The 25,139-nt window shown below is 41.7% G+C and overlaps 1 protein-coding gene across 1 annotated transcript in view; it reads left to right on the forward strand.

The window, feature by feature from the left end:
* The window catches only part of ulk4 (unc-51 like kinase 4), a 202,205-nt gene that overhangs the window by 79,727 nt on the left and 97,339 nt on the right, over positions 1-25,139 (forward strand). Inside the window, 2 exon segments of the mRNA XM_072912929.1 lie at positions 19,999-20,146; positions 20,244-20,375. Of these exon segments, the coding sequence (XP_072769030.1) occupies positions 19,999-20,146; positions 20,244-20,375 (280 nt within the window).

Here is a 25,139-nt window from a genome sequence, read left to right on the forward strand (position 1 = left end):
GTGATCTTGTCCTTTTGGTCATGACCCAAAGCTCATGACCATAGGTGAGGATGGGAACGTAGATCGACCGGTAAATTGAGAGCTTTACCTTCCGGCTCAGCTCCTACTTCACCACAACGGTTCGATACAGCGTCCACATTACTGAAGACGGCGAACCGATCCGCTCTTTTTTTTATTTTTTTATTAAATCAACATAGAAAAAACACACGATACACTTTCAACTAGTGCATCAACCCCAAAAAAAAAACCTCCCTCCCCCATTCACACTCATACACACCCACTCACGCTCTTCCCTCACTCGTGAAGAAGACTCCGAGGTACTTGAACTCTTCAACATGGGGCAAGATCTCTTCCCCAACCCGGAGACGGGATTCCACCCTTTTCCGGGCGAGAACCTTGGACTCGGACTTGGAGGTGCTGATTCACATCCCAGTCGCTTCACACTCGGCTGCGAACCGATCCAGTGAGAACTGAAGATCCCGGCCATATGAAGCCATCAGGACCACATCATCTGCAAAAAGCAGAGCCCTAATCCTGCAGCCACCAAACTGGATCCCTCAACACCCTGACTGTGCCTAGAAATCCTGTCCATAAAAGTTATGAACAGAATCGGTGACAAAGGGCTGTTATCTACACAAGAACCATTATTTAATTCCTTTTCTACCACTTATAAAACATATTCATTCTGTGACGACCTGTGAAGTCTCCTTTTGTACCAGACTCATTGTCGTGTTTCTGAATCTTTAAGCCGGCCTTCTTTGGGTCAGATTGTTCTTCAATGCACCTTTTATAGCCAATGTCACTCTCTTGTACCTGTACTACGCTTCTGTGTGTGTTTGGCATCTTTCCCATCTGTCTGTTTGCTCTTTTTCCTGTTGCCCTGTGAGCTTTCCTTCCTCTGTCCCCCTCTCTCTCTTTCTTTCTTTGAGGATATTAGCGGCATTAGATGTGATGTCTGAGGATGATAGATGGTGTCTGTGTTGCTGCCATAGAGGCGCATTCAAAACCAGGTGCACTGCCTTCTAAAAAGGCTGTAATTACAAGGGGAAACCACATCAGACACACATGTCTGTGCGTGCACGGGCATACACACTAATCCAGTATCAAGTCATGTGATGTGGCTTTGCTGTGATGTGCATCTCCCTCTGCTTGGCACTCTGAGGCTGCAGGTGCAAAGATGTTGGCGTATACATCTACAGTAGTTCACATCGACTGATTGACATCCCTTTTTTGTCCCTTCACTGAGTTTTACCAACTTTATTAAGCAGGCGTTCAAAGACTACTGTATGAATATTATTTCTCAGTAATGAGAATAAAACCTCCTTTGATTCTTACCATTTGCTATTAAAGATTCAAGGACGCCGCTAGTTTGTCAGTGCGAAAGATAACAAAATAGAAAAAAAATGCTGTTTAAAGTACAATCAAGAGACAAAAAATATGAACCAAAACGTGTTTTTTGTTTTATTCATGCCCGTGCACATTGAAATGAATAGTTTTGAAAAATACCGACAACTGAAAAATCTTCGGTTTGAGGAACTTTAATTAGGATGAAGATTCTTAGAAATCTGGATGAGCTGTTTGAAATGAGGACTAATGAGACAGCGTGATTAGAACTGCCAGTGACGCAGACAAAAACACATCTAATTTTGTTCTGAAGCTACCTGCGCGTTCCTCTTTTTTTTTTTATCTACACCAATTTACGCAAAAGAAATGCCGATTAGTAGAAGCACAATTAATTACCTTTGCACATGCTGATGTGAGCTTTCGCAAAACAGTTCTAGCATTAAACGGTCAATGAAACAAACCTTTAAGCCTGCTCTCACGAGGAGCCATTAGGAATGAACTGAAATTAGTATGTTAAAAGACAATACTCAGAGTAGTGTACAGTTTGTAAAGTAATATTTTCTATCCCCTGGAAATGACTCAACACAGCCGGCAACACAAGAGAGTACCAAGAAAAATTTGTCCGATCTACAGTCAATAATGGGGATGGGAACATCATGATCTGGGGCTGCCTGAGTGCTGCCGGTGGTGGGGTGCTATGGAAACACATGAACTTTAAGATGTAGTGTAGCATTCTGATGCAGTATAATCCCCATTTTCCTTGAGCGGAAAGTGGAGGAGTACAATGTCTCCATTAGGGATGTCCGATAATGGCTTTTTGCCGATATCCGATATTGTCCAACGCTTTAATTACCGATACCGATATCAACCGATACCGATATCAACCGATATATACAGTCATGGAAATAACACATTATTATGCCTAATTTGGACAACCAGGTATGGTGAAGATAAGGTACTTTTAAAAGAAATTAATAAAATAAAATAAGATAAATAAATCAAAAACATTTTCTTGAATAAAAAAGAAAGTAAATAAAAACAGTTACATAGAAATTAGTAATTAATGAAAATTTGTAAAATTAACTGTTAAAGGTTATCAATCATGTGTGCTTACGGACTGTATCCCTTGCAGACTGTATTGATATGTATTGATATATAATGTAGGAACCAGAATATTAAAAACAGAAAGAAACAACCCTTTTGTGTGAATGAGTGTGAGTGAGTGTAAATGGGGGAGGAAGGTTTTTTTTGGGTTGGTGCACTAATTGTAAGTGTATCTTGTGTTTTTTATGTTGATTTAATTAAAAAAAACAAAAAAAAACAAAAAAAAAACGATACCGATAATAAAAGAAACGATACCGATAATTTCCGATATTACATCTTAATGCATTTATCGGCCGATATTATCGGACATCTCTCGTGATGTAATAATGGAGGAATAGAAGAGTATTCTAGTACCAACCGGTGCAGCTATAATTCCATACCCAAACGGGTTAAGTTAGTGCTTGATTACAATAATACTCACACTAAATACTGACACTTTGGGCATTTTCACTGTGAAATGTACATAGTTGTGTTGCCAGCTATTTAGACAGCAATAGCTCTGTAATTTTTGCTTCTATGCCCTACAACACAAGTGTCAAACTCACGACCCACAGCAGATAAGAAAATCAAGTGTATGTTCTGGACCAAAAATCACTTCATATTCTTTACTGCTCGTTAGTGTTACCATATCTGAGGTATTGTGTAGAAATATGGGGAAACAACTACAAATGTGCACTTCATTCACTAACGGTGTTACAAAAAAGGTCAATTAGAATAATGCATATATAATAATACACACATAATCTTGGATATAGAGAACATACAAAAACCCTTTATTTATTAAATCAAAAATATTGAAATTAAAAAAAGATGTACAAAGCAAACTATAACCTGCTACCTGAGAATGTACAACAATTCTTCTCAACAAAAGAGGAATATACGATTTGTATGCACGTACAACACTTAAGACCTTTAGCATATACGTATGTGGAATTAAATTATGGAATGGATTAAGCAAAGATTTCAAACAAAACACCAATATGATTCAGTTCAAGAGAGGCTTCAAACTACAAGTGTTCACAAAGTACAAAGAAGAAGAATTACGATAAATGTATTGAACCTTTTTTTTTATTTAAAAAAAAAGAGAGATAATGATTGTTTATGTATTTAATATTGGTTTACTTACTTATGGAATATCTAATACATGTATTCACTGTTCTGTTACAGAGAACTAAGAAATGGGATAAAACTGCTAGGGTAGGATTAAATAAGCTTTGCTTCTTGCAACTCCTTTTCGGATGTGCTGTAATGAAACAACTGGAAATATGTGATGCATTACATTGTAATTGTTAGCATGTTCAAAATAAGCTGAAACTGAACTGAACTGAACTGAACTGTCCTAAGCATTATGAGCACAACCCACAGTATGCAGCGAAAATGTCATTTGCAGTTATGTCCATCCATCCATTTTCTACCGCTTGCCCTTTTCGGGGTCGCGGGGGGTGCTGGAGCCTATCTCAGCTGCATTCGGGGGGAAGGCGGGGTACAGCCTGGACAAGTCGCCACCTCATCACAGGGCCAACACAGACAGACAGACAACATTCACACTCACATCCAGTGAAAAATATAAACACCACTGTGTCCTAATGTGTAAATATTATATTGTAAGGTTTTTAATCGCTTGTCTGCAAAACTAAATCTATACATTTTTGTTCTCGACCCGATGGTGTACACAAACGTGAAGGCCTTCTAATTAATTGTAGTTCCTTTCAAGTTATTTTGTCGAGGATGTTAGTTATAACTATGCAATGATGATCCCAGTTTCATGGCTGATGCAATCATACTGAGAGACATTATAATGAGAATGATTCCCGGGTTTTTCAACATAATGAAGGAGGTTTCTTGCATGAGCTACTTCTGGCTTCTTCTCATGTAAGAATATCTCAAACGTTCTCTCTTTTTATTCTCCTCTTATGTCCCTCACTTTATCTGTGTACTTCCTGGCAGGGCTACAGTCTATTAAACACATAGACGCTGGGTTCTCCCCCGTGGGCTCATTAGTGAACTGGCCCACGCTGCCTGGGCAATGCTGGAAAGGACCATTGTGCTTGGTCCCAGAGGGGTGTCAGCGGATTCATTATGTCGTCGTGCTGCGTAATCCCTGGGTGTTGAATACACAATGTGATGGACTTTATTGGATTAATAGGTTGGTTGTTGAATGACTTGTGCTGTGTCTAAATAAAGATGGATCAAAGCTTGACCATGAAGGCGTTGTTAAATGTCAGATGTACTTAAAGCAAGCCTTCTTCAGGCAGTCATTGAGCTGTACATGTTCTATATGGACACTAAGGATGAGAACGTTAGGGTACCTCACGATACGATATGATCGAAATACATCACTCCAAAAAACAATATCTCAAATGGCTGTATTGGGATTATCAATATAGTTAAAGTGTACCAATGATTGTCACACACACACTAAGTGTGGTGAAATGTGTCCTCTGCATTTGACCCATCCCCTTGTTCACACCCTGGGCGGTGAAGGGAGCAGTGAGCAGCAGCAGTGGTCGCGCCCGGGAATCATTTTTGGTGATTTAACCCTCCAATTACAACTCTTGATGCTGAGTGCCAAGCAGGAAGGTAATGGGTCCCATTTTTATAGTCTTTGGTATGCCTTGGCCGGGGTTTGAACTCAAAACCTACCGATCTCAGGGTGGACACTCTAACCACTAGGCCAGTGTTTTTCAACCTTTTTTGAGCCGAGGCACATTTTTTGCCTTGTAAAAATCCGGAGGCACACCACCAACAGAAATCATTAAAAAACTAAACTCAGTTGACAGTAAAAAGTTGTTTGTTGGATATGACTTTAAACCATAACCAACCATGCATCACTATAGCTCTTGTCTCAAAGTAGGTGTACTGTCATGACCTGTCACATCACGCCGTGACTTATTTTGATTTTTTTGCTGATTTCTTGTGTGTAGTGTATTAGTTCTTGTCTTGCGCTCCTATTTTGGTGGCTTTTTCTCTTTTTTTGGTATTTTCCTGTAGCAGTTTCATGTCTTCCTTTGAGCGATATTTCCCGCATCTACTTTGTTTTAGCAATCAAGAATATTTCAGTTGTTTTTATCCTTCTTTGTGGGGACATTGTTGATTGTCATGTTATGTTCGGATGTACATTGTGGACGCCGTCTTTGCTCCACATTAAGTCTTTGCTGTCGTCCAGCATTCTGTTTTTCTTTACTTTGTAGCCAGTTCAGTTTTAGTTTTGTTCTGCACAGCCTTCCCTAACTTTCAATGCCTTTTCTTAGGCACCTTTTTTTTTTTTGGTTTAAGCATTAGACACTTTTTTACCTGCACACTGCCTCCCGCTGTTTCCGACATCTACAAAGCAATTAGCTACCGGCTGCCACCTACTGATATGGAAGAGTATTACACGGTTATTCTGCCGAGCTCTAGACAGCACCGACACTCAACAACACATAGTTTGCAGACTATAATTACTGGTTTGCAAAAAATATTTTTAACCCAAATAGGTGAAATTAGATAATCTCCCACGGCACGGTAGTTGAAAAACACTGCACTAGGCCACTGAGTAGGTATATTGCTGTTGACAACCTACGATACGTGTGGGTTTATAGAGGCAAAGCAAAAACAAACAAATCAATAACTACAGTACAAACCGCAATAATGCAGTGACACTATTTTGAACGCATTCAGAGAATCAAGTGTCTCTTAAGTAGATCAAATCTATGGAAGTAGAAAAATACCTAAAAAACAGTAAATATATACAAAATAAAGAATTGTATTGAATAGAAAAATCTGCATGTGTCACACCGCGGTGAGGGAAGTCTTTTCTTGGTTTTTTCTGTCTTGTGATTTACATGTTTTATTTTGAAAAGCAACTCCTCTTTTTTCAGATCACGGGTCCTCCCTCTTGTGTCACCAGTCTGACGTCATTCCTGACCCTTGATTGTTTCCACCTGTTTCCCATTACCTTCATGTTCTTTATAAGCCCAAGCCTCCCCTTGTTCTGTGCCAGATTGTCTCGAGCTTTCGTGCCTGTCTTGCGTTCCATGTCCCTGTTCATGTCCATGCCTTGCCTTGTCTCACGTCTACGTCCTTGCTCCCAGAATATCCCACGCTGTAATTTTGAATTAACTTTTTTCCTCCCTCAGAGCGACTTTTGTTATCCTACCTTTTTCTACCGCAGTGGTGAGTTATTATTTTTCCTTAAAGATTTTTTCCTCAAAGTTTGTTGAGTGATTTTTTGTTTACATTGATTAGAGTAGTTAAGTTTTATAGTCTTTATTTTCTTCCTCCTGTTTGGAGCGTTTTTTGTTAAAGTTTTTTGATAACAGATACGGTGCTAATTATATCGTCCTTATTTTTGTATTCCTCCTTTTTTTGGAGTGATTTTCGGTTTTTCCCTTTTGGAACATTTTGTCAATAGTATTTTTTGTATTTCATAGTAATTGAATTTACTCGGCTCTGGAGGCTTAAAGAGTATTTCAAAATAAAAGCTTTATTTGGAATCACCTCTCTGCATCTGAGTCCCTTCCTCCGTCCAAGCCTGACATTACAATCTGGCCAGTATGGACTCAGCAGAGAAAGGACATTTTTCCGCCGCCATACAGGATCAGGAAACACGCCTCTCACGCCAAGAGGGTTTCCAGACGGCTATGGCCGAGCATATGGCCCGACTAACCACCCAGCTGCAGGAGATGGCCATGCGGATTCCTCATTCCGCCGCATCGGCACCCGTACCTGTCCAACCACCGCCTACGTCATTCGCCGGAGCCGGAAGTAAATTGGCACCTCCAGCATCATATTCAGGTGAAACAGGACAAAGCAAATCATTTATGATAGACTGTTCAATTCATTTTGAATTTAATCCTCACGCCTTCCCCACTGAGAGAGCGAAGATTGCTTTTATGATGTCGCACTTGACGGGTAGAGCCAAGGCCTGGGCTTCCGCCGAATGGGGCCGAGGTTCAGCGGTATGCAACTCACTCACGGATTTCCAGACTGCACTACGAATGACATTTGATCCTGTCACCGACAACCGAGAGAAGGCACAGGAGCTGAGCAGACTGAGGCAAGGTCGAGACTCGGTTTGTGATTATGCCATCCGATTCCGCACGCTATCGGCAGAGAGCGGGTGGAACTCCGCTGCTCTTTATGACACTTTTTTGAAAGGACTGGCCGTCCCTATTCAAGATTTACTTGTCCCACTAGACTTACCTGCTGGGTTGGACGAGCTTATTGCGCTCGCCGTCCGTACTGACAACAGACTCACGCAGCTCAGACGACATCGGAGCGCACGAACCTCCACCACGGGAGGAGCGACACATTACCAGACGCAACAAGGACCGGATTTCTACACCACTCCACCTGGGTCGAGTCGTTCCAGCCCCCTGATGGAAGGTGAGGATCCCATGCAGCTGGGGAGAGCGAGGCTGACACAGGAGGAACGCCAAAGACGACAGCTAGAAGGAAGGTGTTTCTACTGCGGAGAACCGGGTCACCTCGTCGCCACCTGTCCAATTAAACGACCCATAGGAGTGAGTCTACCAACTACTTCTACTCCTAATAAGCGTACCCTCACCAGGATTCAGGTAAAACATCACACAGTCACAAACATTGGGGCGCTCATTGACTCAGGGGCAGACGAGAGTTTGATGGACTGGTCTTTGGCTGCAAAATTAGGGATCAAAGCTGAACCATTAGCTCGACCAATTAGAGCTAAAGCTCTTGATGGGAAGGAAATGTTCGTAATTACTCATGCCACAGAACTCATCCGCATAAATATTAAAGACCATGAAGAAAAGATTCGCTTACATCTATTCAAAGCCGCCTCACACACTTTGATTTTGGGACTACCTTGGCTGTTTCAACACAACCCCCAGATAGACTGGAGGACAGGTGAAATTAAAGCATGGGGAAAGGACTGTATTAATGACTGTTTTTAGGCGCTACACACAAAAAAAGTGTAGCGCAACTCAACCTGTTTTCTGCAAACCCCACCACAGAATCGGAGTACCCGGACTTGAAATCCGTACCCCTATGCTACCACCAGCTACAAGAAGTCTTCAGCAAAACCAAAGCCATGTCTCTTCCTCCACACCGTCCATACGACTGCGCCAATGACTTGATCTCAGGATCCAACATACCCAAAGGTCGTCTGTATTCTGTTTCCGGTCCAGAGAGGACGGCCATGAAGGAATACCTCACAGCCTCATTAAAAGTGGGGCTGATCCGTCCTTCCTCATCACCAGCGGGTGCCGGTTTCTTCTTTGTGGGCAAAAAGGATGGTTCCTTGAGACCGTGCATCGATTACAGTCCACTCAACGACATCACCATAAAGAACCGGTACCCTCTTCCTCTCATGACATCAGTATTTGACCAAATCCAACAAGCTAAGGTATTTACCAAACTTGATCTACGTAATGCCTATCACCTGATTCGTATAAGGGAGGGGGATGAGTGGAAAACTGGATTTAATACTCCCAGTGGACATTATGAATATCTGGTCATGCCATTCGGACTCACCAATGCACCCGCTGTTTTTCAAACTATGATAAATGATGTACTCAGAGACTTCCTTGATCAATTTGTGTATGTATACCTAGATGACATTTTAATTTATTCACCAGACATTGATACCCACCAAGTGCACGTGACTAGGGTCCTTAAAAGACTACTAGAAAATTAACTATATGTCAAAGCTGAAAAGAGTGAATTTCATGTTAATACTATCTCCTTCTTGGGTTTTATAGTAGCTGCGGGAAAGGTCCAGATGGATCCGGCTAAGATTAGCGCAGTTACCGACTGGCCCACTCCTGATAGCCGCAAAAGGGTTCAGCAGTTCCTAGGATTTGCTAATTTCTACAGGAGGTTTATTAGAGGTTTTAGCACTATAGCGGCCCCTCTCCATGCCCTCACTTCCACTCAGGTACAATTCCAATGGACTCCAGAAGCTGAAAAGGCATTCCAGAACCTAAAACAGCGTTTCACTTCGGCTCCTATTCTCACCATGCCAGACCCGCAACGCCAATTTGTGGTGGAGGTGGACGCCTCCAACGAAGGAGTCGGAGCCGTCTTATCACAACGATCTGAGAAGGATGGCAAGATGCATCCCTGTGCCTTCCTATCTAAACGTCTGTCCAAAGCAGAGAAGAACTATGATGTCGGCAACCGTGAGTTGTTGGCGGTCAAACTCGCCCTTGAAGAATGGAGACACTGGCTTGAGGGGGCCGATCTTCCGTTCATTGTCTGGACAGACCATAAAAATCTAGAATACATAAAGAAGGCTAAAAGACTCAACTCTCGCCAGGCCAGGTGCGCACTTTTTTTTAACCGTTTCTCTTTCTCTCTCTCTTACAGGCCGGGGTCTCAAAACGTCAAGCCAGACATCCTGTCTCGACGCTTCGACCCCGAGCTTGTTGCCAAGGAACCAGAAACTATCCTTCCACTGTCCCGTGTGGTTGGAGTGGTTACCTGGCAAATAGAAGATGAGGTGAAGCAGGCAAATGGTGGAACCCCGCCACCTAGTGGGTGCCCAGGTAATCGCTTGTTTGTTCCGACTGGGTTGCGCTCACAGGTGATCCATTGGGCTCACACCTCCCCGCTTTCATGCCACCCGGGAGTGCGGAGAACGATGTTCGCCATCTCTCGGCGATTTTGGTGGCCATCCATGGAACCGGAGGTTCGGGAGTATGTGGAGGCATGTTCGGTCTGCGCTCGGAACAAGACATCATCCGGGTCCCGTATGGGTCTGTTGCAGCCCCTACCTATTCCCTCCAGACCGTGGTCCGACATCTCCATGGACTTCGTCACGGGGCTCCCGGTCTCTCAAGGTAACACCACTATCCTAACTGTGGTGGACCGTTTCACCAAAATGGTGAGATTCATTGCTTTGCCTAAGTTGCCCTCCGCCAAGGAGACGGCAGAAATCATGATGGACAATGTTTTCAAGATTCACGGCTTCCCGAAAGACATTGTCTCTGACCGGGGGCCCCAGTTTGTATCACGGTTTTGGAGGGATTTCTGCAGACTCATCGGAGCTAAGGCCAGCCTGACCTCAGGCTATCACCCGGAGGCCAACGGCCAGACCGAACGCCTCAACCAGATACTGGAAACCAACCTCCGGTGCCTGGTGTCCCAGAATCCCTCTACATGGAGTAAACACCTGGTCTGGGTTGAGTATGCTCACAATGCACTACCTACATCTGTCACAGGGTTCTCTCCGTTTAAAACTGCTTATGGTTTCCAACCTCCAGTCTTTCCAGACAATGAGCCGGAAGTATCGGTCCCCTCGGCACATGCCCTGGTCCGACGCTGCCGACGCATCTGGGCAGCAGCTCATCAGGTGCTGATCAGACAAAGAGGCCGGATGAAGAAGACAGCGGATCGTAAAAGGAAACCCGCTCCTGCATATCAGCCAGGGCATAGAGTATGGCTCTCGACCAAAGACATGCGACTCAAAGTACCATCCAAGAAACTTGCACCACGATTCATAGGTCCATACTCTATCACCAAAGTCATCGGACCCTCTGCTGTACGACTCCGTCTGCCCCGATCCCTGCGTGTATACCCAACCTTCCACGTCAGCCGAGTGAAACCCGTCAAAGTAAGCCCGCTGGTTCCAAACACCTCGCCCCCTCCACCACCCGAGATGATTGAGGGCGGTCCTGTTTACAAAGTAAAGAAGTTGTTCGCAGCAGGGGCCGGGGCAGACAGTACCTGGTGGACTGGGAAGGGTACGGACCAGAGGAGAGACAGTGGGTGCCTTCTCGGCATATCGTGGACTCCACCCTCATTGAGGATTTCAATAGAAACCATCCCGGACAATCTGGGCCGTCAGGTGTCGGCCCTAAAGGGAGGGGTACTGTCACACCGCGGTGAGGGAAGTCTTGTCTTGGTTTTTTCTGTCTTGTGATTTACATGTTTTATTTTGAAAAGCAACTCCTCTTGTTTCAGATCACGGGTCCTTCCTCTTGTGTCACCAGTCTGACGTCATTCCTGACCCTTAATTGTTTCCACCTGTTTCCCATTACCTTCATGTTCTTTATAAGCCCAAGCCTCCCCTTGTTCTGTGCCAGATTGTCTCGAGCTTTCGTGCCTGTCTTGCGTTCCATGTCCCTGTTCATGTCCATGCCTTGCCTTGTCTCACGTCTACGTCCTTGCTCCCAGAATATCCCACGCTGTAATTTTGAATTAACTTTTTTCCTCCCTCAGAGCGACTTTTGTTATCCTACCTTTTTCTACCGCAGTGGTGAGTTATTATTTTTCCTTAAAGATTTTTTCCTCAAAGTTTGTTGAGTGATTTTTTGTTTACATTGATTAGAGTAGTTAAGTTTTATAGTCTTTATTTTCTTCCTCCTGTTTGGAGCGTTTTTTGTTAAAGTTTTTTGATAACAGATACGGTGCTAATTATATCGTCCTTATTTTTGTATTCCTCCTTTTTTTGGAGTGATTTTCGGTTTTTCCCTTTTGGAACATTTTGTCAATAGTATTTTTTGTATTTCATAGTAATTGAATTTACTCGGCTCTGGAGGCTTAAAGAGTATTTCAAAATAAAAGCTTTATTTGGAATCACCTCTCTGCATCTGAGTCCCTTCCTCCGTCCAAGCCTGACAGCATGTGTCTAACTTGGCACAGTTTTCACCACTAGTTGTGCATGTATTGTATTTTTGTGAGACACTTCTTACATATGTCTTACATAAGTCCTTAGTCCCATCCCTACTATAAAAGCCACACTTTGATTTAAGCGATTTTGGTGCGTCTTTCAATTTAACTTCATCGTTGACGTCCAAATCAATTTACACCCTCCCGACCAAAGACAGCAAATCTTAGGCTTTATAAGATTGTCTAATAAGATGTTTTTGTTGTCTGAGGTGTGTTAAGAGTGTCTTGGTCTCGATAAATGGCTCCAAAACGTGTTGGGCCGACAATCGAGAATATTTAATTATTTTAATATTCACAACCAAAACTTTTCATGTTTGTGGGAAACGCCGACGCCTCCTGTGTCTTCACTCTGTGAATTATGACGTAGAACAGAAGAAGCTAAAAATGTAATGCGGCTACATTGTTAAGAACGGACATACCTCTAGCTTGCTCGGTAGATTATACAGTCTATGTTCCACAATCTTTTCTTTTTTGTTCATTTTTGGGGGATTTTTCTTTAAAAAAATGTCCCAATATGACCATCATTCCCGCGTCGCCTATGTCACCTTCTGTAACTCCTGTTTTTCTGGTCGTTGCCACAGTGGTTGGTTGCTATGCTTCTTCTTCTTTGATATTGTGAGATCACGTTTGTTCACTCGAGATTTCAGGTTTGAAGGACTACAGACTGGCTTGATGGTGGGACATCATTTTTATGTGTGTGCTATGCTGTGTTGATATTATTGTAACACACCACACACATAAAGATCAAAAATGCTTCTTGCCTGATCTTTTCGTCTTTATGTGTTGAGTATGTAACGGATAAAAAATCTCTTTAGATTTACAAAATCTTTATGCATACTTGCCAACCTTGAGACCTCAGAATTAGGGAGATATTCAAAAGGCCCGCTAGGGGTCACATATATAATATATATATATATATATATATATATATATATATATATATATATATATATATATATATATATATATATATATATATATATATATATATTCCAATCATTTTGGAACTTGCAAGCATAATTCTTCTTCTTACTCGTCATCGCCATGTCTCTTCTTCTGTTTCGTCTTCTTCTTCTTCTTCTGTTCTGATTGCCGCGCTTGACTTCGAGGTGTAACTGTTATTATTGTCCGGCCGGAAACGGCGCCCAGTGAAGGATGGTGTAGCAATATTGTTGTCCGAGTGGAAATCGGGAGAAATTCGTGAGAATGGTGGCCCCGGGAGATTTTCAGGAGGGGCACTGAAAGTCGGGACTCTCCCGGGAAAATCGGGACGGTTTGCAAGTATGCGTGTACCAGTCTTAGGTCGTAACTGGACTGTTCAGATTGTCTTAAAAGACTTTTCGCCTCTTGTTAGTGCAGGCTTCATCAGTTCATGCTCAGAAATGTAGCTGGGACAGGTCTAGTCTGAGTGCTAAATGCCGGATCCAAAGTATTTATCCTTTACAGGAGGGGGTATGCTCTGACAAGAATGTGCAAAAAATGGCAAGTATTAAAGATTAACCTCTGCCAGTATAACAACAGTGGTTGAGATTGAATCATCCTCTGCCAGTATAACAACAGTTGTTGAGATTGAATCATCCTTATTAGCATTTTATTCAGTTGTATCAATGGTCAAGGTGGCACCTGAAACAATAGTGCCTATGTCCTGTTATTGCATACTTGCCAACCCTCCCGGATTTTTCGGGAGACTCCCAAAATTCAGCGCCTCTCCCGAAAACCTCCCGGGACAAATTTTCTCCTGAAAAACTCCCGAAATTCAGGCGGACCTGAGTGACGTGTTGACAACACACAACAACAGTGTCTACCGTAAATCAGTTCGTCTGCCGTAAACAGCAATGTTGTGACACTTTTAAACAGGACAATACTGCCATCTACTATACATGCATATGTGACCCACCCATAATGTGTCACATTTTTGTGTTGATTTATTTATTTTATTTTGTGGTTTGAATTCGTTTTTGGAGCTGTCATTACACATTTATCAGTATTCACATTGGTCAGTAGGGGGCAGTAGGGCGTTTCTTCCCAATTGAATGCTATCACCTGCAGACCGGAAGTGGCTTGTCATTCTGATGAGCGCGACCAGTCTGTGAACAATTGAAACGTCCTGTGTGCTTTTTCCTCCTGTATAACAGGTTAGTTTTGGTGAATCAACTCACTGAATAATATCCATGTGATCTTTATAAGTTTAAGGACACATTCTGATGGTGGAGCCTAACTCTAAAGTGTTTGTGAGTTGTAGTTTGTAAATGAACACTGAAATTCAAGTATTTATTTAATTTATATATATGTATATATATATATATATATATATATATATATATATATATATATATATATATATAGCTAGAATTCACTGAAAGTCAAGTATTTCTTATATATATATCTTAACCACGCCCCCAACCACGCCCCCCGCCCCACCCCTGACCACGCCCACCCCCCACCTCCCGAAATCGGAGGTCTCAAGGTTGGCAAGTATGTGTTATTGGTTAGCGGCTGAATTATTGAATCTCTTAGGAAGGTTTGAAAGGACAGCATTGTAATTTGGGGATAAGTGGTGTCATAGACACTCTCTTCTGTATAGGGACGTTGGTCTGTGACACCACCTATAAATAATACGTTTGTACAATAACTGAAATTGTACAGTACTTTAGTGTTGCCAATCAACCTATCCCCGGGTGCATGTCTTTGAAGGTGGGAGGAAGCCGGAGTACCCGGAGGGAACCCACGCAGTCACACGCATACTCCACACAGAAAGACTCAGAGCCTGGGGATCGAACAAAGGACCTTCTTATTGTGGGGCACACACACTAGCCCCTGTCCTACTGTGCTGCCTATCTTTGTAGAACATTTATTTTATTTTATTTATTTACCTCTGCCGTCATCGACCATGTGGTCTCGGCTTCTCCAAGGGTGACCTCACCCTCATCCCCCTTACTAATGAAGTTGTATACTACTAAAATGATCTGGAATCCTGGATGATGAGAACATTTATAGGCATTCTTGTTCTGTGACTTGCGCCCAATTTTCAGCCACCTGCATAAGTGGCGATACGCAAGGAAATGTATCAATAATCCATGGTAACGTTAACTATCGTCACACCTTAAGACATTAGGTGTCACGGCGCGGTCTCAAACCCACAATTCTCCTGCAGCAAGTTCCTCCAACTCTCAGGCTGGCAGTATGCCAGGACACGCCCCTGCACGCGCCAGGCGCTTCACGCCCACGCAACGACGCAGCTGCAGACTATCGGCAATCTGCGCACCTGGCAATAATCAAAGCGGCAGCATAAAGATCAGTCCACCCTTGGAGCCTACGCCGGAACGTCGTTAACTCATTGCAGTAAGCATTACGCCTCTGGCTTCCCTCCTGTTGTCCTCGCTAGCTCTCTCCTCGTCCTCCTTGTTCCCTCATCTCATGTTCCTTGTTTCTCCCGCAGTACCCGTCTTGTTCCGTGTGCTCGAGCTCTGTGCCTCAACCTCCCTCCGGACTTTGGACTGCCTCCCTCGATCCTTGACCCTCGCTTGGACACGGACCTTGTTGCTTCACTCCTGCCCTCGACCACATACCTGCTTACGGACATCCTTTTTGTCTCGCCTTTTCGGACTGCTGAAGGTTTCATCCAACACGCACTTACAACATCGTCTGGTAATATTCACATGGTTAAAATCACACATAGTCCTGCAACAAACACATAGAGTAGCATACACCTCCCACACACTCATCAAAGGTTACAATAAACCCGGTAACCTGAGCTTCCTCGTGGTGTCGTCTCCGTCCACCCCTCACGTACATAACAGTATGTTCCGGCCAAACATGTCGGAACCAGACGACACCGGCAGACCTGGTCTTGCTCCCCAGTCTCGGACCCCCAGGAATCCGGACCTTGATGTCATGTGTGCTGTCCTGAGAAAACACCAGACTCGTTTCGGGGCCTTGGAGGAAATTGCTGCAGGAGAATTGTGGGTTCGAGACCGCGCCGTGACATTAGGTGTCTTCACACACCGGAAATGAATTTAGAACAGAATTTGGAGTTGATTTCCATTTTGTAGCTGTCACAGCTTTTGAGAAATAAATTAACTTTATGAGAATTTGGATTATGTCTATGGGAATTGTTTCTTGTATAGACAGTATCTATGACGTCAAAGGCCACAGATGCCTGATGGGTGAACAGTTTTCTAGTTCAGTGGTCCCCAACCACCGGTCCGTGATGCATTTGCTACCGCCCCGCGCAGAAACATTAATTAATTTATAAACTACCGCATTTTCTCCCACTTAACTATCGCCTGTCTAAACACACCAATAAGCTTGTTAATAGATGTATATTACAACTCCTTTGTTAGTACATGGGACAATGCACATCAATAGACATATAAAATGTTAATATGCCAGATTGTAGCCAAAGGCAAATTTCGCATGCTCATTTTATTTGCTGTTTTTATCTGCCACACGTAAAAAGCCTGGTCTGTGAAAATAATGCAAACATTAAACCGGTCCCTGGTGGAAAAAAGGTTGGGGAACATTCTAGTTCATTGAAAAATAATTTACAAGATGTTCCCCAAACTGTTACCCCAAATTGGCAACAACAACTAGGCCTAACCATGATGACCACACAAAGTTAGTTTGCTGAAGAGGGAAAATGGTGCAAAATGTATGAATAAATAAATGTTTGCCAAAACCCTAATTGTATAAGGTGTGTCACAAAAAAATCGACCTGTATAGTGCAAGTATTTAATTGAGGGCAGTGTGTTTATAGTGTAAACTATAAAACTCCTATTCTGATTCCCATTATAATACAGCACCAATTAGGGTTGTACGGTATACCGGTATTAGTATAGTACTGCAATACTAATGAATAATAATCGGTACTATACCGTCTCTATACTACTATTATTACATCGATGTTTTTTGGCATCACAACATCTTCTTTCATTTAAAAAAAATGTATATTATGTTTATAAACTCAGGAAATATGTCCCAGGACACATGATAACTTTGAATATGACCAACGTATGATCCTGTAACGACTTTGTGGTATCATCCAAAGCTAATGAAAAGTATCAAACAACAGAAGAATAAATGATTATTACATTTTAACAGAAGTGTAGACAGGACATGTTAAAAGAGAAAGTAAGCAGATATTAACAGTAAATGAACAAGTAGATTAATAATTCATTTTCTACCACTTGTCCTTAATAATTTTGACAAAATAATAGAATGGAAAATGACACAATATGTTACTGCATACGTCAGCAGCTAAATTAGGAGCCTTTGTTTGTTCACTTAATACTAAAAGACAAGTTGTCTTGTATGTTCACTATTTTATTTAAGGACAAATTTGCAATAAGAAACATATGTTTAATGTACCCTAAGATTTTTTGTTCAAATAAAGCCAATAATGCCATTTTTTGTGGTCCCCTTTATTTAGAAAAGTACCGAAAAGTATCGAAATCATTTTGATACCGGTACCAAAATATTGGTATCGGGACAACACTAGTCCCAATATATGTCACCAAATATCAATCAATCAATCAATGTTTATTTATACAGCCCTAAATCACAAGTGTCTCAAAGGGCTGCACAAGCCACAACGACATCCTCGGTACAAAGCCCACATAAGGGCAAGGAAAAACTCACCCCAGTGGGACGTCGATGTGAATGACTATGAGAAACCTTAAAAAATATGTTTTCATAGCTTCGATAACAGCTTTTAACTGTTGCCGACTTTGCTGTTTCACTATATGTTCCGTATATTAACAGAGTGAGCATGGGAATAAGTGAAAAAACTAGAAAAATACAAGTATATATATTTTTCAAACCAATGACTCAGAAGCACACAGATGGATGATCCCACTGGGGTTTAAATGGCATTAATTTAAACATTCTTTTACAGTCACAGGCATATACCGAGAGCAAAAATAAAACAGTTACGTTGTACATAAATGGTGTAACAATCACAGTCTGTAATTTCTTACATGTCAAAATGATGATGAATATCCTTGGTAAAATTATTTTGAGCTCTTGAGATGAACTTTTGCAAGAGAATGTAATTAACTGTGTGCTTTATGAATAGGCTGTGTTGAGTTGAGGTGATGTAACACAGTGAAACACGTTAATAACCTGACAGATAATCATTGCTCCTCTACTTCCAATCTTTCTCTGCAGTGAGGCTTCTGGAAAAAATAATAATGTATTTGCTCCTGGGATTTCATTAGTCTGACCGCAGTGTCTGAACAAAACAACTCAGGCATATGTAGACAAACATAACTTGCAAACGGACAACTGTAACGTTATGCTGCATGTGAGTGCTTTTTGCTGTGGGACATTTTTGATCATTTATTTGTGTCAAATGAAAAAAACGTGTTGTGCCAGTCACACCCTTGGTTTTTTGAATGACACTTTAGAATCAAATGGACTGTACCATTTAAAGCAGGGGTGTCAAAATAATTTTAGCTCAGGGGCCGCATGGAGGAAAATCTGTGCACACGCGGGCCGGACTATTAAAATCATGGCATTAAAACTAAAAAATATAGACAACTTCAGATTGTTTTCTTTGTCTTACTTTGACCATACATAGAACAAACACATTCCGAAAATATTACAATAAAAATATAGAAAAAAATACCGGCAGCGGTAAAGTTTAGATGCATGAAGGAAAGAGGAAAGTAAATTAATGTTTATAACTGAATACATTCACATATGCATAACAATTATGTTGAATAGGTTCATTTAGCCTACTGATGTGTATTTATAAATGGTTGATTTATATAGGTGGGATGGAACAATCCATATAACATATCACAGATGACGTCACGCTAACATCACGTGACACCTCTGATGAAGACTACAGAAGCAAGGTAGCCGAAACTTGTCAGTTACAAAACTTTACCTTACTAGCCTATATAAATAAACCATTTATAAATGAATAACAATTAGTTTTTTGTTAATTAAGTAACGTTTATGACAACCTTTTTCCAAAACACAATATAGAATGTGAAAAATAACAGGATAATGCATACATTTACGCTAACAAAAAGGGGGACTACAAAAACTTACTGGGGACCCCATTTTTATGACTTAATGGGGATACCTGGGATACGATTTGGAAAATTCCTAGCGCCAACACTGATGGAGTATTGGTGCGTGCAAAATGTGCAGGCCGGTTCTAATACTAATCAAATATCATTAAAATGAAAGAAGATCATTCATTCTTGACTTTGACATCACTGATTTAAACTAAATGTGTATTTTTTAATTCAATGTAACAGACATAATGGGGAAAAAAAGAACTGGATCTGGTGTGGTAATTAAACCTATTTCCCCTTGAATTTGTCTGTCCGTTTGGGATTTGTAATATTAAAATATTAGTCCACAGGTGCCCAAACTTTTTGCCTCCGAGGGCCAAACAGAGATTTTACGCGTGAAACAAAAATAGCCTAAATGTAAATAATTAAAGTTCCTTCAATTAGTGCAAATAACATGGATAGATGAAAACAGGTTAGCCTTGCAGACATGCCACCAATAGTTGTGTGAAGTCAGTATGTATATGTTTTAAATCTAGGGATCGCCACCTTTTGGTGGGCCAAACGAAATTCGGCTTGAGGGCCCCACTTTGGCGCCACTGTATCAGTTGCAGTAGCATGGTGAGAAAATAAAATGGCATGCTAAATGCCCTGTCTATATAATAGTGAAAGTTAAAGTACCACTGATAGTGTGGTGAAATTACCCTCTGCATTTGACCCATCCCCTTGTTCCACCCCCTGGGAGGTGAGGGGAGCAGTGAGCAGAAGCAGTGGCCGCGCTCGGGAATCATTCTGGTGACTTAACCCCCAATTCCAACCCTTGATGCTGAGTGCCAAGCAGGGAGGCAATGGGTCCCATTTTTATAGTCTTTGGAATGACTCGTATATATACTTATAGAATGATTCCATAGTTCATCACATGGCTGCAAAAACCATTGGATCAACAGTCATTGGGCTGTCACACTCCCTAATGACCAGTGAGATGGGTTGTGCTCTGTGGCACATGTTCACTCACTCCAATGTTGGGGCTGTCCGAGTTACCCCCCATCTCTGTAAGTGAATTCTCAATTTGTGAGTCTGCATAATGTATTGATATTATACATTCACTGTATTATGTATGTGTTTGTCTGTCTTCTTTGTGACTATCGGCGCTCTGTAGGCTAACTCAGAAGGGCCCTTCAGTCTTTTTGGCAGTGATGGAGACCTGCGGACCCGCATCCATATTGGAGGCAGCGGGTGGGGCAGGGCAGAGGGTCCAGCAGCACCTGCTCACTGGCATAGTACCGTATTTTTAAGACTATAAGTCGCAGTTTTTTTCATAGTTTGGCCGGGCTCCAGTGCGACTTATATATGTTTTTTTCCTTCTTTAATATGCATTTTCGGCAGGTGCGACTTATACTCCGGTGCGACTTATACTTCAAAAAATACGGTAATTGCATTGATGAATTCACGCATTCAAACCCAACATGTCACACAGCTCAGCGTAGGTGTCTGCATTGTTAAAATGGGCTAAATATAAAGACATGTCACATCAAGCAGGTTAGCTTTTTAAGTGTGAATGTCTCTAAAATGTTAACAGGCACAACACATTACATTACATTACTCAAGAACAAAAGTACAGACTTTAGAGCAGTGGTTCTCAACCTTTTTTCAGTGATGTACCCCTTGTGAACATTTTTTTAATTCAAGTACCCCCTAATGAATCAGAGCAAAGCATTTTTGGTTGAAAAAAAAAGATAAAGAAGTAAAATACAGCACTATGTCATCAGTTTCTGATTTATTAAATTGTATAACAGTGCAAATTATTGCTCATTTGTAGTGGTCTTTCTTGAACTATTTGGAAAAAAATATAAAAATAACTAAAAACTTGTTGAAAAATAAACAAGTGATTCAATTATAAATAAATATTTCTACACATAGAAGTAATCATCAACTTAAAGTGCCCTCTTTGGGGATTGTAATAGAGATCCATCTGGATTGATTAACTTAATTCTAAACATTTCTTCAAAAAAAAGAAATCTTTAACATCAATATTCATGGAACATGTCCACAAAAAATCTAGCTGTCAACACTGAATATTGCATTGTTGCATTGTAATGAATGGAATAGCCTACTTGATTTGATGTTCAGTGTATGAACTTACATTCATATTTTGTTAAAGTATTAATAATCCTTTATAAATATATTTATAAAGGATTTTTGAATTGTCGCTATTTTTAGAATATTTAAAAAAAAATCTCACGTACCCCTTGGCATACCTTCAAGTACCCCCAGGGGTACTCGTACCCCCATTTGAGAACCACTGTTTTAAACCATAGGGCGCAGAGGATTATAAAGTGCGCTGCCGATGAGCGGGTCTATTCAGGTCACAGGCACATTAAAGAGGATATATTATGATGTTTTCTATATTTCAAATACTTCCTTGTGGTCAACATAACATGTGATGGTGGTTCTTTGGTCAAAATATTGCTTAGATCAATGTTTTACAGACCATCTTCAAGCTTAATGATGCGCCATTTTGTGGGCTTGCTTATTTATGTGGCTACATTGCGACAGCGTCTTCTCCACGTCATCTTTGTTGTACCGGTAGTTTATAGCGCTTCCATAGTGAGTCTACTGACAGATATAAGTTAGAACCGTGTTTTTCAACCTTTTTTGAGCCAAGGCACATTTTCTGCGTTGAAAAAATCCGGAGGCACACCACCAGCAGAAATCACTAAAAAACTAAACTCAGTTGACAGTAAAAAGTCGTTGTCGCAATTGTTGGATATGACTTTAAACCATAACCAAGCAAGCATCACTATAGCTCTTGTCTCAAAGTAAGTGTACTGTCACGACCTGTCACATCACGCCCTGACTTATTTGGAGTTTTTTACTGTTTTCCTGTGTGTAGTGTTTTAGTTCTTGTCTTGCGCTCCTATTTTGGTGGCTTTTCCTCTTTTTTTTGGTATTTTCCTGTAGGAGTTTCATGTCTTCTTTGAGCGATATTTCCCGCATCTACTTTGTTTTATCAATCAAGAACAGTTGTTTTTATCCTTCTTTGTGGGGACATTGTTGATTGTCATGTCATGTTCGGATGTACATTGTGGACGCCGTCTTTGCTCCGCAGTAAGTCTTTACTGTCGTCCAGCATTCTGTTTTTGTTTACTTTGTAGCCAGTTCAGTTTTAGTTTCGTTCTGCATAGCCTTCCCTAAGCTTCAATGCCTTTTCTTAGGGGCACTCACCTGTTTGTTTATTTTTGGTTTAAGCATTAGACACCTTTTTACCTGCACACTGCCTCCCGCTGTTTCCGACATCTACAAAGCGATTAGCAACCGGCTGCCACCTACTGATATGGAAGAGTATTACACGGTTACTCTGCCGAGCTCTCACCGACGCTCAACAACACATAATTTGCAGACTATAATTACTGGTTTGCAAAAAAATAATTTTTTTAACCCAAATAGGTGAATTTAGATAATCTCCCACGGCACACCAGACTGTATCTCACGACAGTGCCGCGGCACAGTAGTTGAAAAACACTGAGTTAGAACTAGAGATGTCCGATAATGGCTTTTTTGCCGATATCCGATATTCCGATATTTTTCAACTCTTAATTACCGATTCCGATATCAACCGATACCGATATATACAGTCATGGAATTAACACATTATTATGCCTAATTTTGTTGTGATGCCCCGCTGGATGCATTAAACAATGTAGCAAGGTTTTCCAAAATAAATCAACTCAAGTTATGGAAAAAAATGCCGACATGGCACTGCCATGTTTATTATTGAAGTCACAAAGTACATTATTTTTTTTAACGTGCCTCAAAACAGCAGCTTGGAATTTGGGACATGCTCTCCCTGAGAGAGCATGAGGAGGTTGAGGTGGGCGAGGTTGGGGGGGCGGGGTTGAGTTGGGGTCGGGGGGGTAGGGAGTAGTGGGGGGTGTATATTGTAGCGTCCCGGAAGAGTTAGTGCTGCAAGGGGTTCTGGGTATTTGTTCTGTTGTGTTTATGTTGTGTTACGGTGCGGATGTTTTCCTGAAATGTGTTTGTCATTCTTATTTGGTGTGGGTTCACAGTGTGGCGCATATTTGTAACAGTGTTAAAGTTGTTTATACGGCCACCCTCAGTGTGACCTGTATGGCTGTTGACCAAGTATGCCTTGCATTTACTTGTGTGTGTGAAAAGCCGTAGATATTATGTGATTGGGCCGGCACGCAAAGGCAGTGCCTTTAAGGCATGCCTCCAATATTGTTGTCTGGGAGAAATTCGGGAGAATGGTTGCCCCGGGAGATTTTCGGGAGGGGCACTGAAATTCGGGAGTCTCCCGGGAAAATCGGGAGGGTTGGCAAGTATGACTGGGAGACGCAACTGCTCTGTACTTCTCCCTACGTCCGTGTACCACTGAGTACTGCGGCGTTTTAAAAAGTCACAAATTTTACTTTTTGAAACCGATACCGATAATTTCCGATATTACATTTTAAAGCATGTATCAGCCGATAATATCGGCAGTCCGATATTATTGGACATCTCTAGTTAGAACTGTATGCTACTTTATATTAGAAACTACAACAGCAGAGGATGAATACACCACAATGAGTGGATAGAGAAAAAGAAGGAGTTTATGTACTACGGCGCGTGAAACAATGGCGGACGAGTTGATTTTGTTTAATACTGTTTTCACTTCTGGACTCTAGAAAGAGGTTCCGCAGCCTCCGTAGCAGAACCTTCAGGTTCTGTAACAGCTTCTTCCCTCAGGCCATAAGACTCTTGAACGCATCAAAATAATCCCCTTAATTCCCCCCTGAAAATGGATTAACTCGCTGGAATATAAAGACAATATAACATACATCCATAAACGTAGATGCATATGCAAAACTGCAATATATTTATCTGTACAGTAATCTATGTATTTATATCTGCACCTTATTGCTCTTTTATCCTGCACTACAATGAGCTAATGCAACAACATTTCGTTCTTATCTGTACTGTAAAGTTCAAATTTGAATGACAATAAAAGGGAAGTGTAAGTCTAAGTCTAATATTGCGAAAAACAAACAAACAGATAATGTTTCTTAACAGCTGCTATTTTATACTTAATCATTTAATACCAGTATGTTGAAGCACAGTACGTACATCTGACCACGGTAGCCGTAATGCTCCACAATCCATCAAGCGGTGCGGCTCTTACTAAAACATTGACAGATTTTTTTTTAGCACCGTGTGTAATGTTCTACGTTCTCAATGAAACATCAACGTTTTGGTGTTGCTTGCTTACGGGTACTGTCTAGGGCAGGGGTCGGCAACCTTTCCCAGTCAAAGAGCCATTTTGACCAGTTTCGCAAATTATAGATAACAATGGGAGCCGCAAAATTTTCTTGAAATTATAAATGAAATAACACTGCATACAAAGTTTTCTTTTTGCTTTGTGCTATGTATAAACCAGGGGTCTCAGACACGCTGCCCACACCTTTATATGGAAATTGAAAGCTGGTGCGGCACGCGGGTTTTAAAAGAATGGCACTTGTCAGCGTAATGCGTGCCGTGATGGTACAGCATATAGCACCCCCTACAACCAGCGTGCCTGATCAGCCACACATTGCATGGTGTTTCCGCTTGCTCACGAAGGTGACAGCAAGGCATACTTGGTCAACAACCACACAGGTTACACTGACGGTGGCGGTATAAAAAAAAATATAACACTCTTACTAATAATGCGCCACACTGTGAACCCACACCAAACAAAAATGACAAATACATTTCGGGAGAACATCTGCACAGTAACACAACATAAAAACAACAGGACAAATACCCAGAATCCCATGCAGCCCTAACTCTTCCGGGATACATTATACACCCCCACTGCCAAACCCCGCCCACTTTTAAAAAAGTGGGCGGGGGGGAGGGGGGGGGGGGGGGTTGGTTGATGTGTGAGGGAGCAGGGTTGGGGTGAGGGCGGGGTTTGGTGGTAGCAGGGGTGTATAATGTAGCCCGGAAGAGTCAGGGCTGCATGGAATTCTGGGTGTTTGTTCTGTTGTGTTTATGTTGTGT

This window comes from Nerophis lumbriciformis, linkage group LG04, assembly GCF_033978685.3.
Source record: "Nerophis lumbriciformis linkage group LG04, RoL_Nlum_v2.1, whole genome shotgun sequence".
In the NCBI taxonomy this organism is placed as follows: domain Eukaryota; kingdom Metazoa; phylum Chordata; class Actinopteri; order Syngnathiformes; family Syngnathidae; genus Nerophis; species Nerophis lumbriciformis.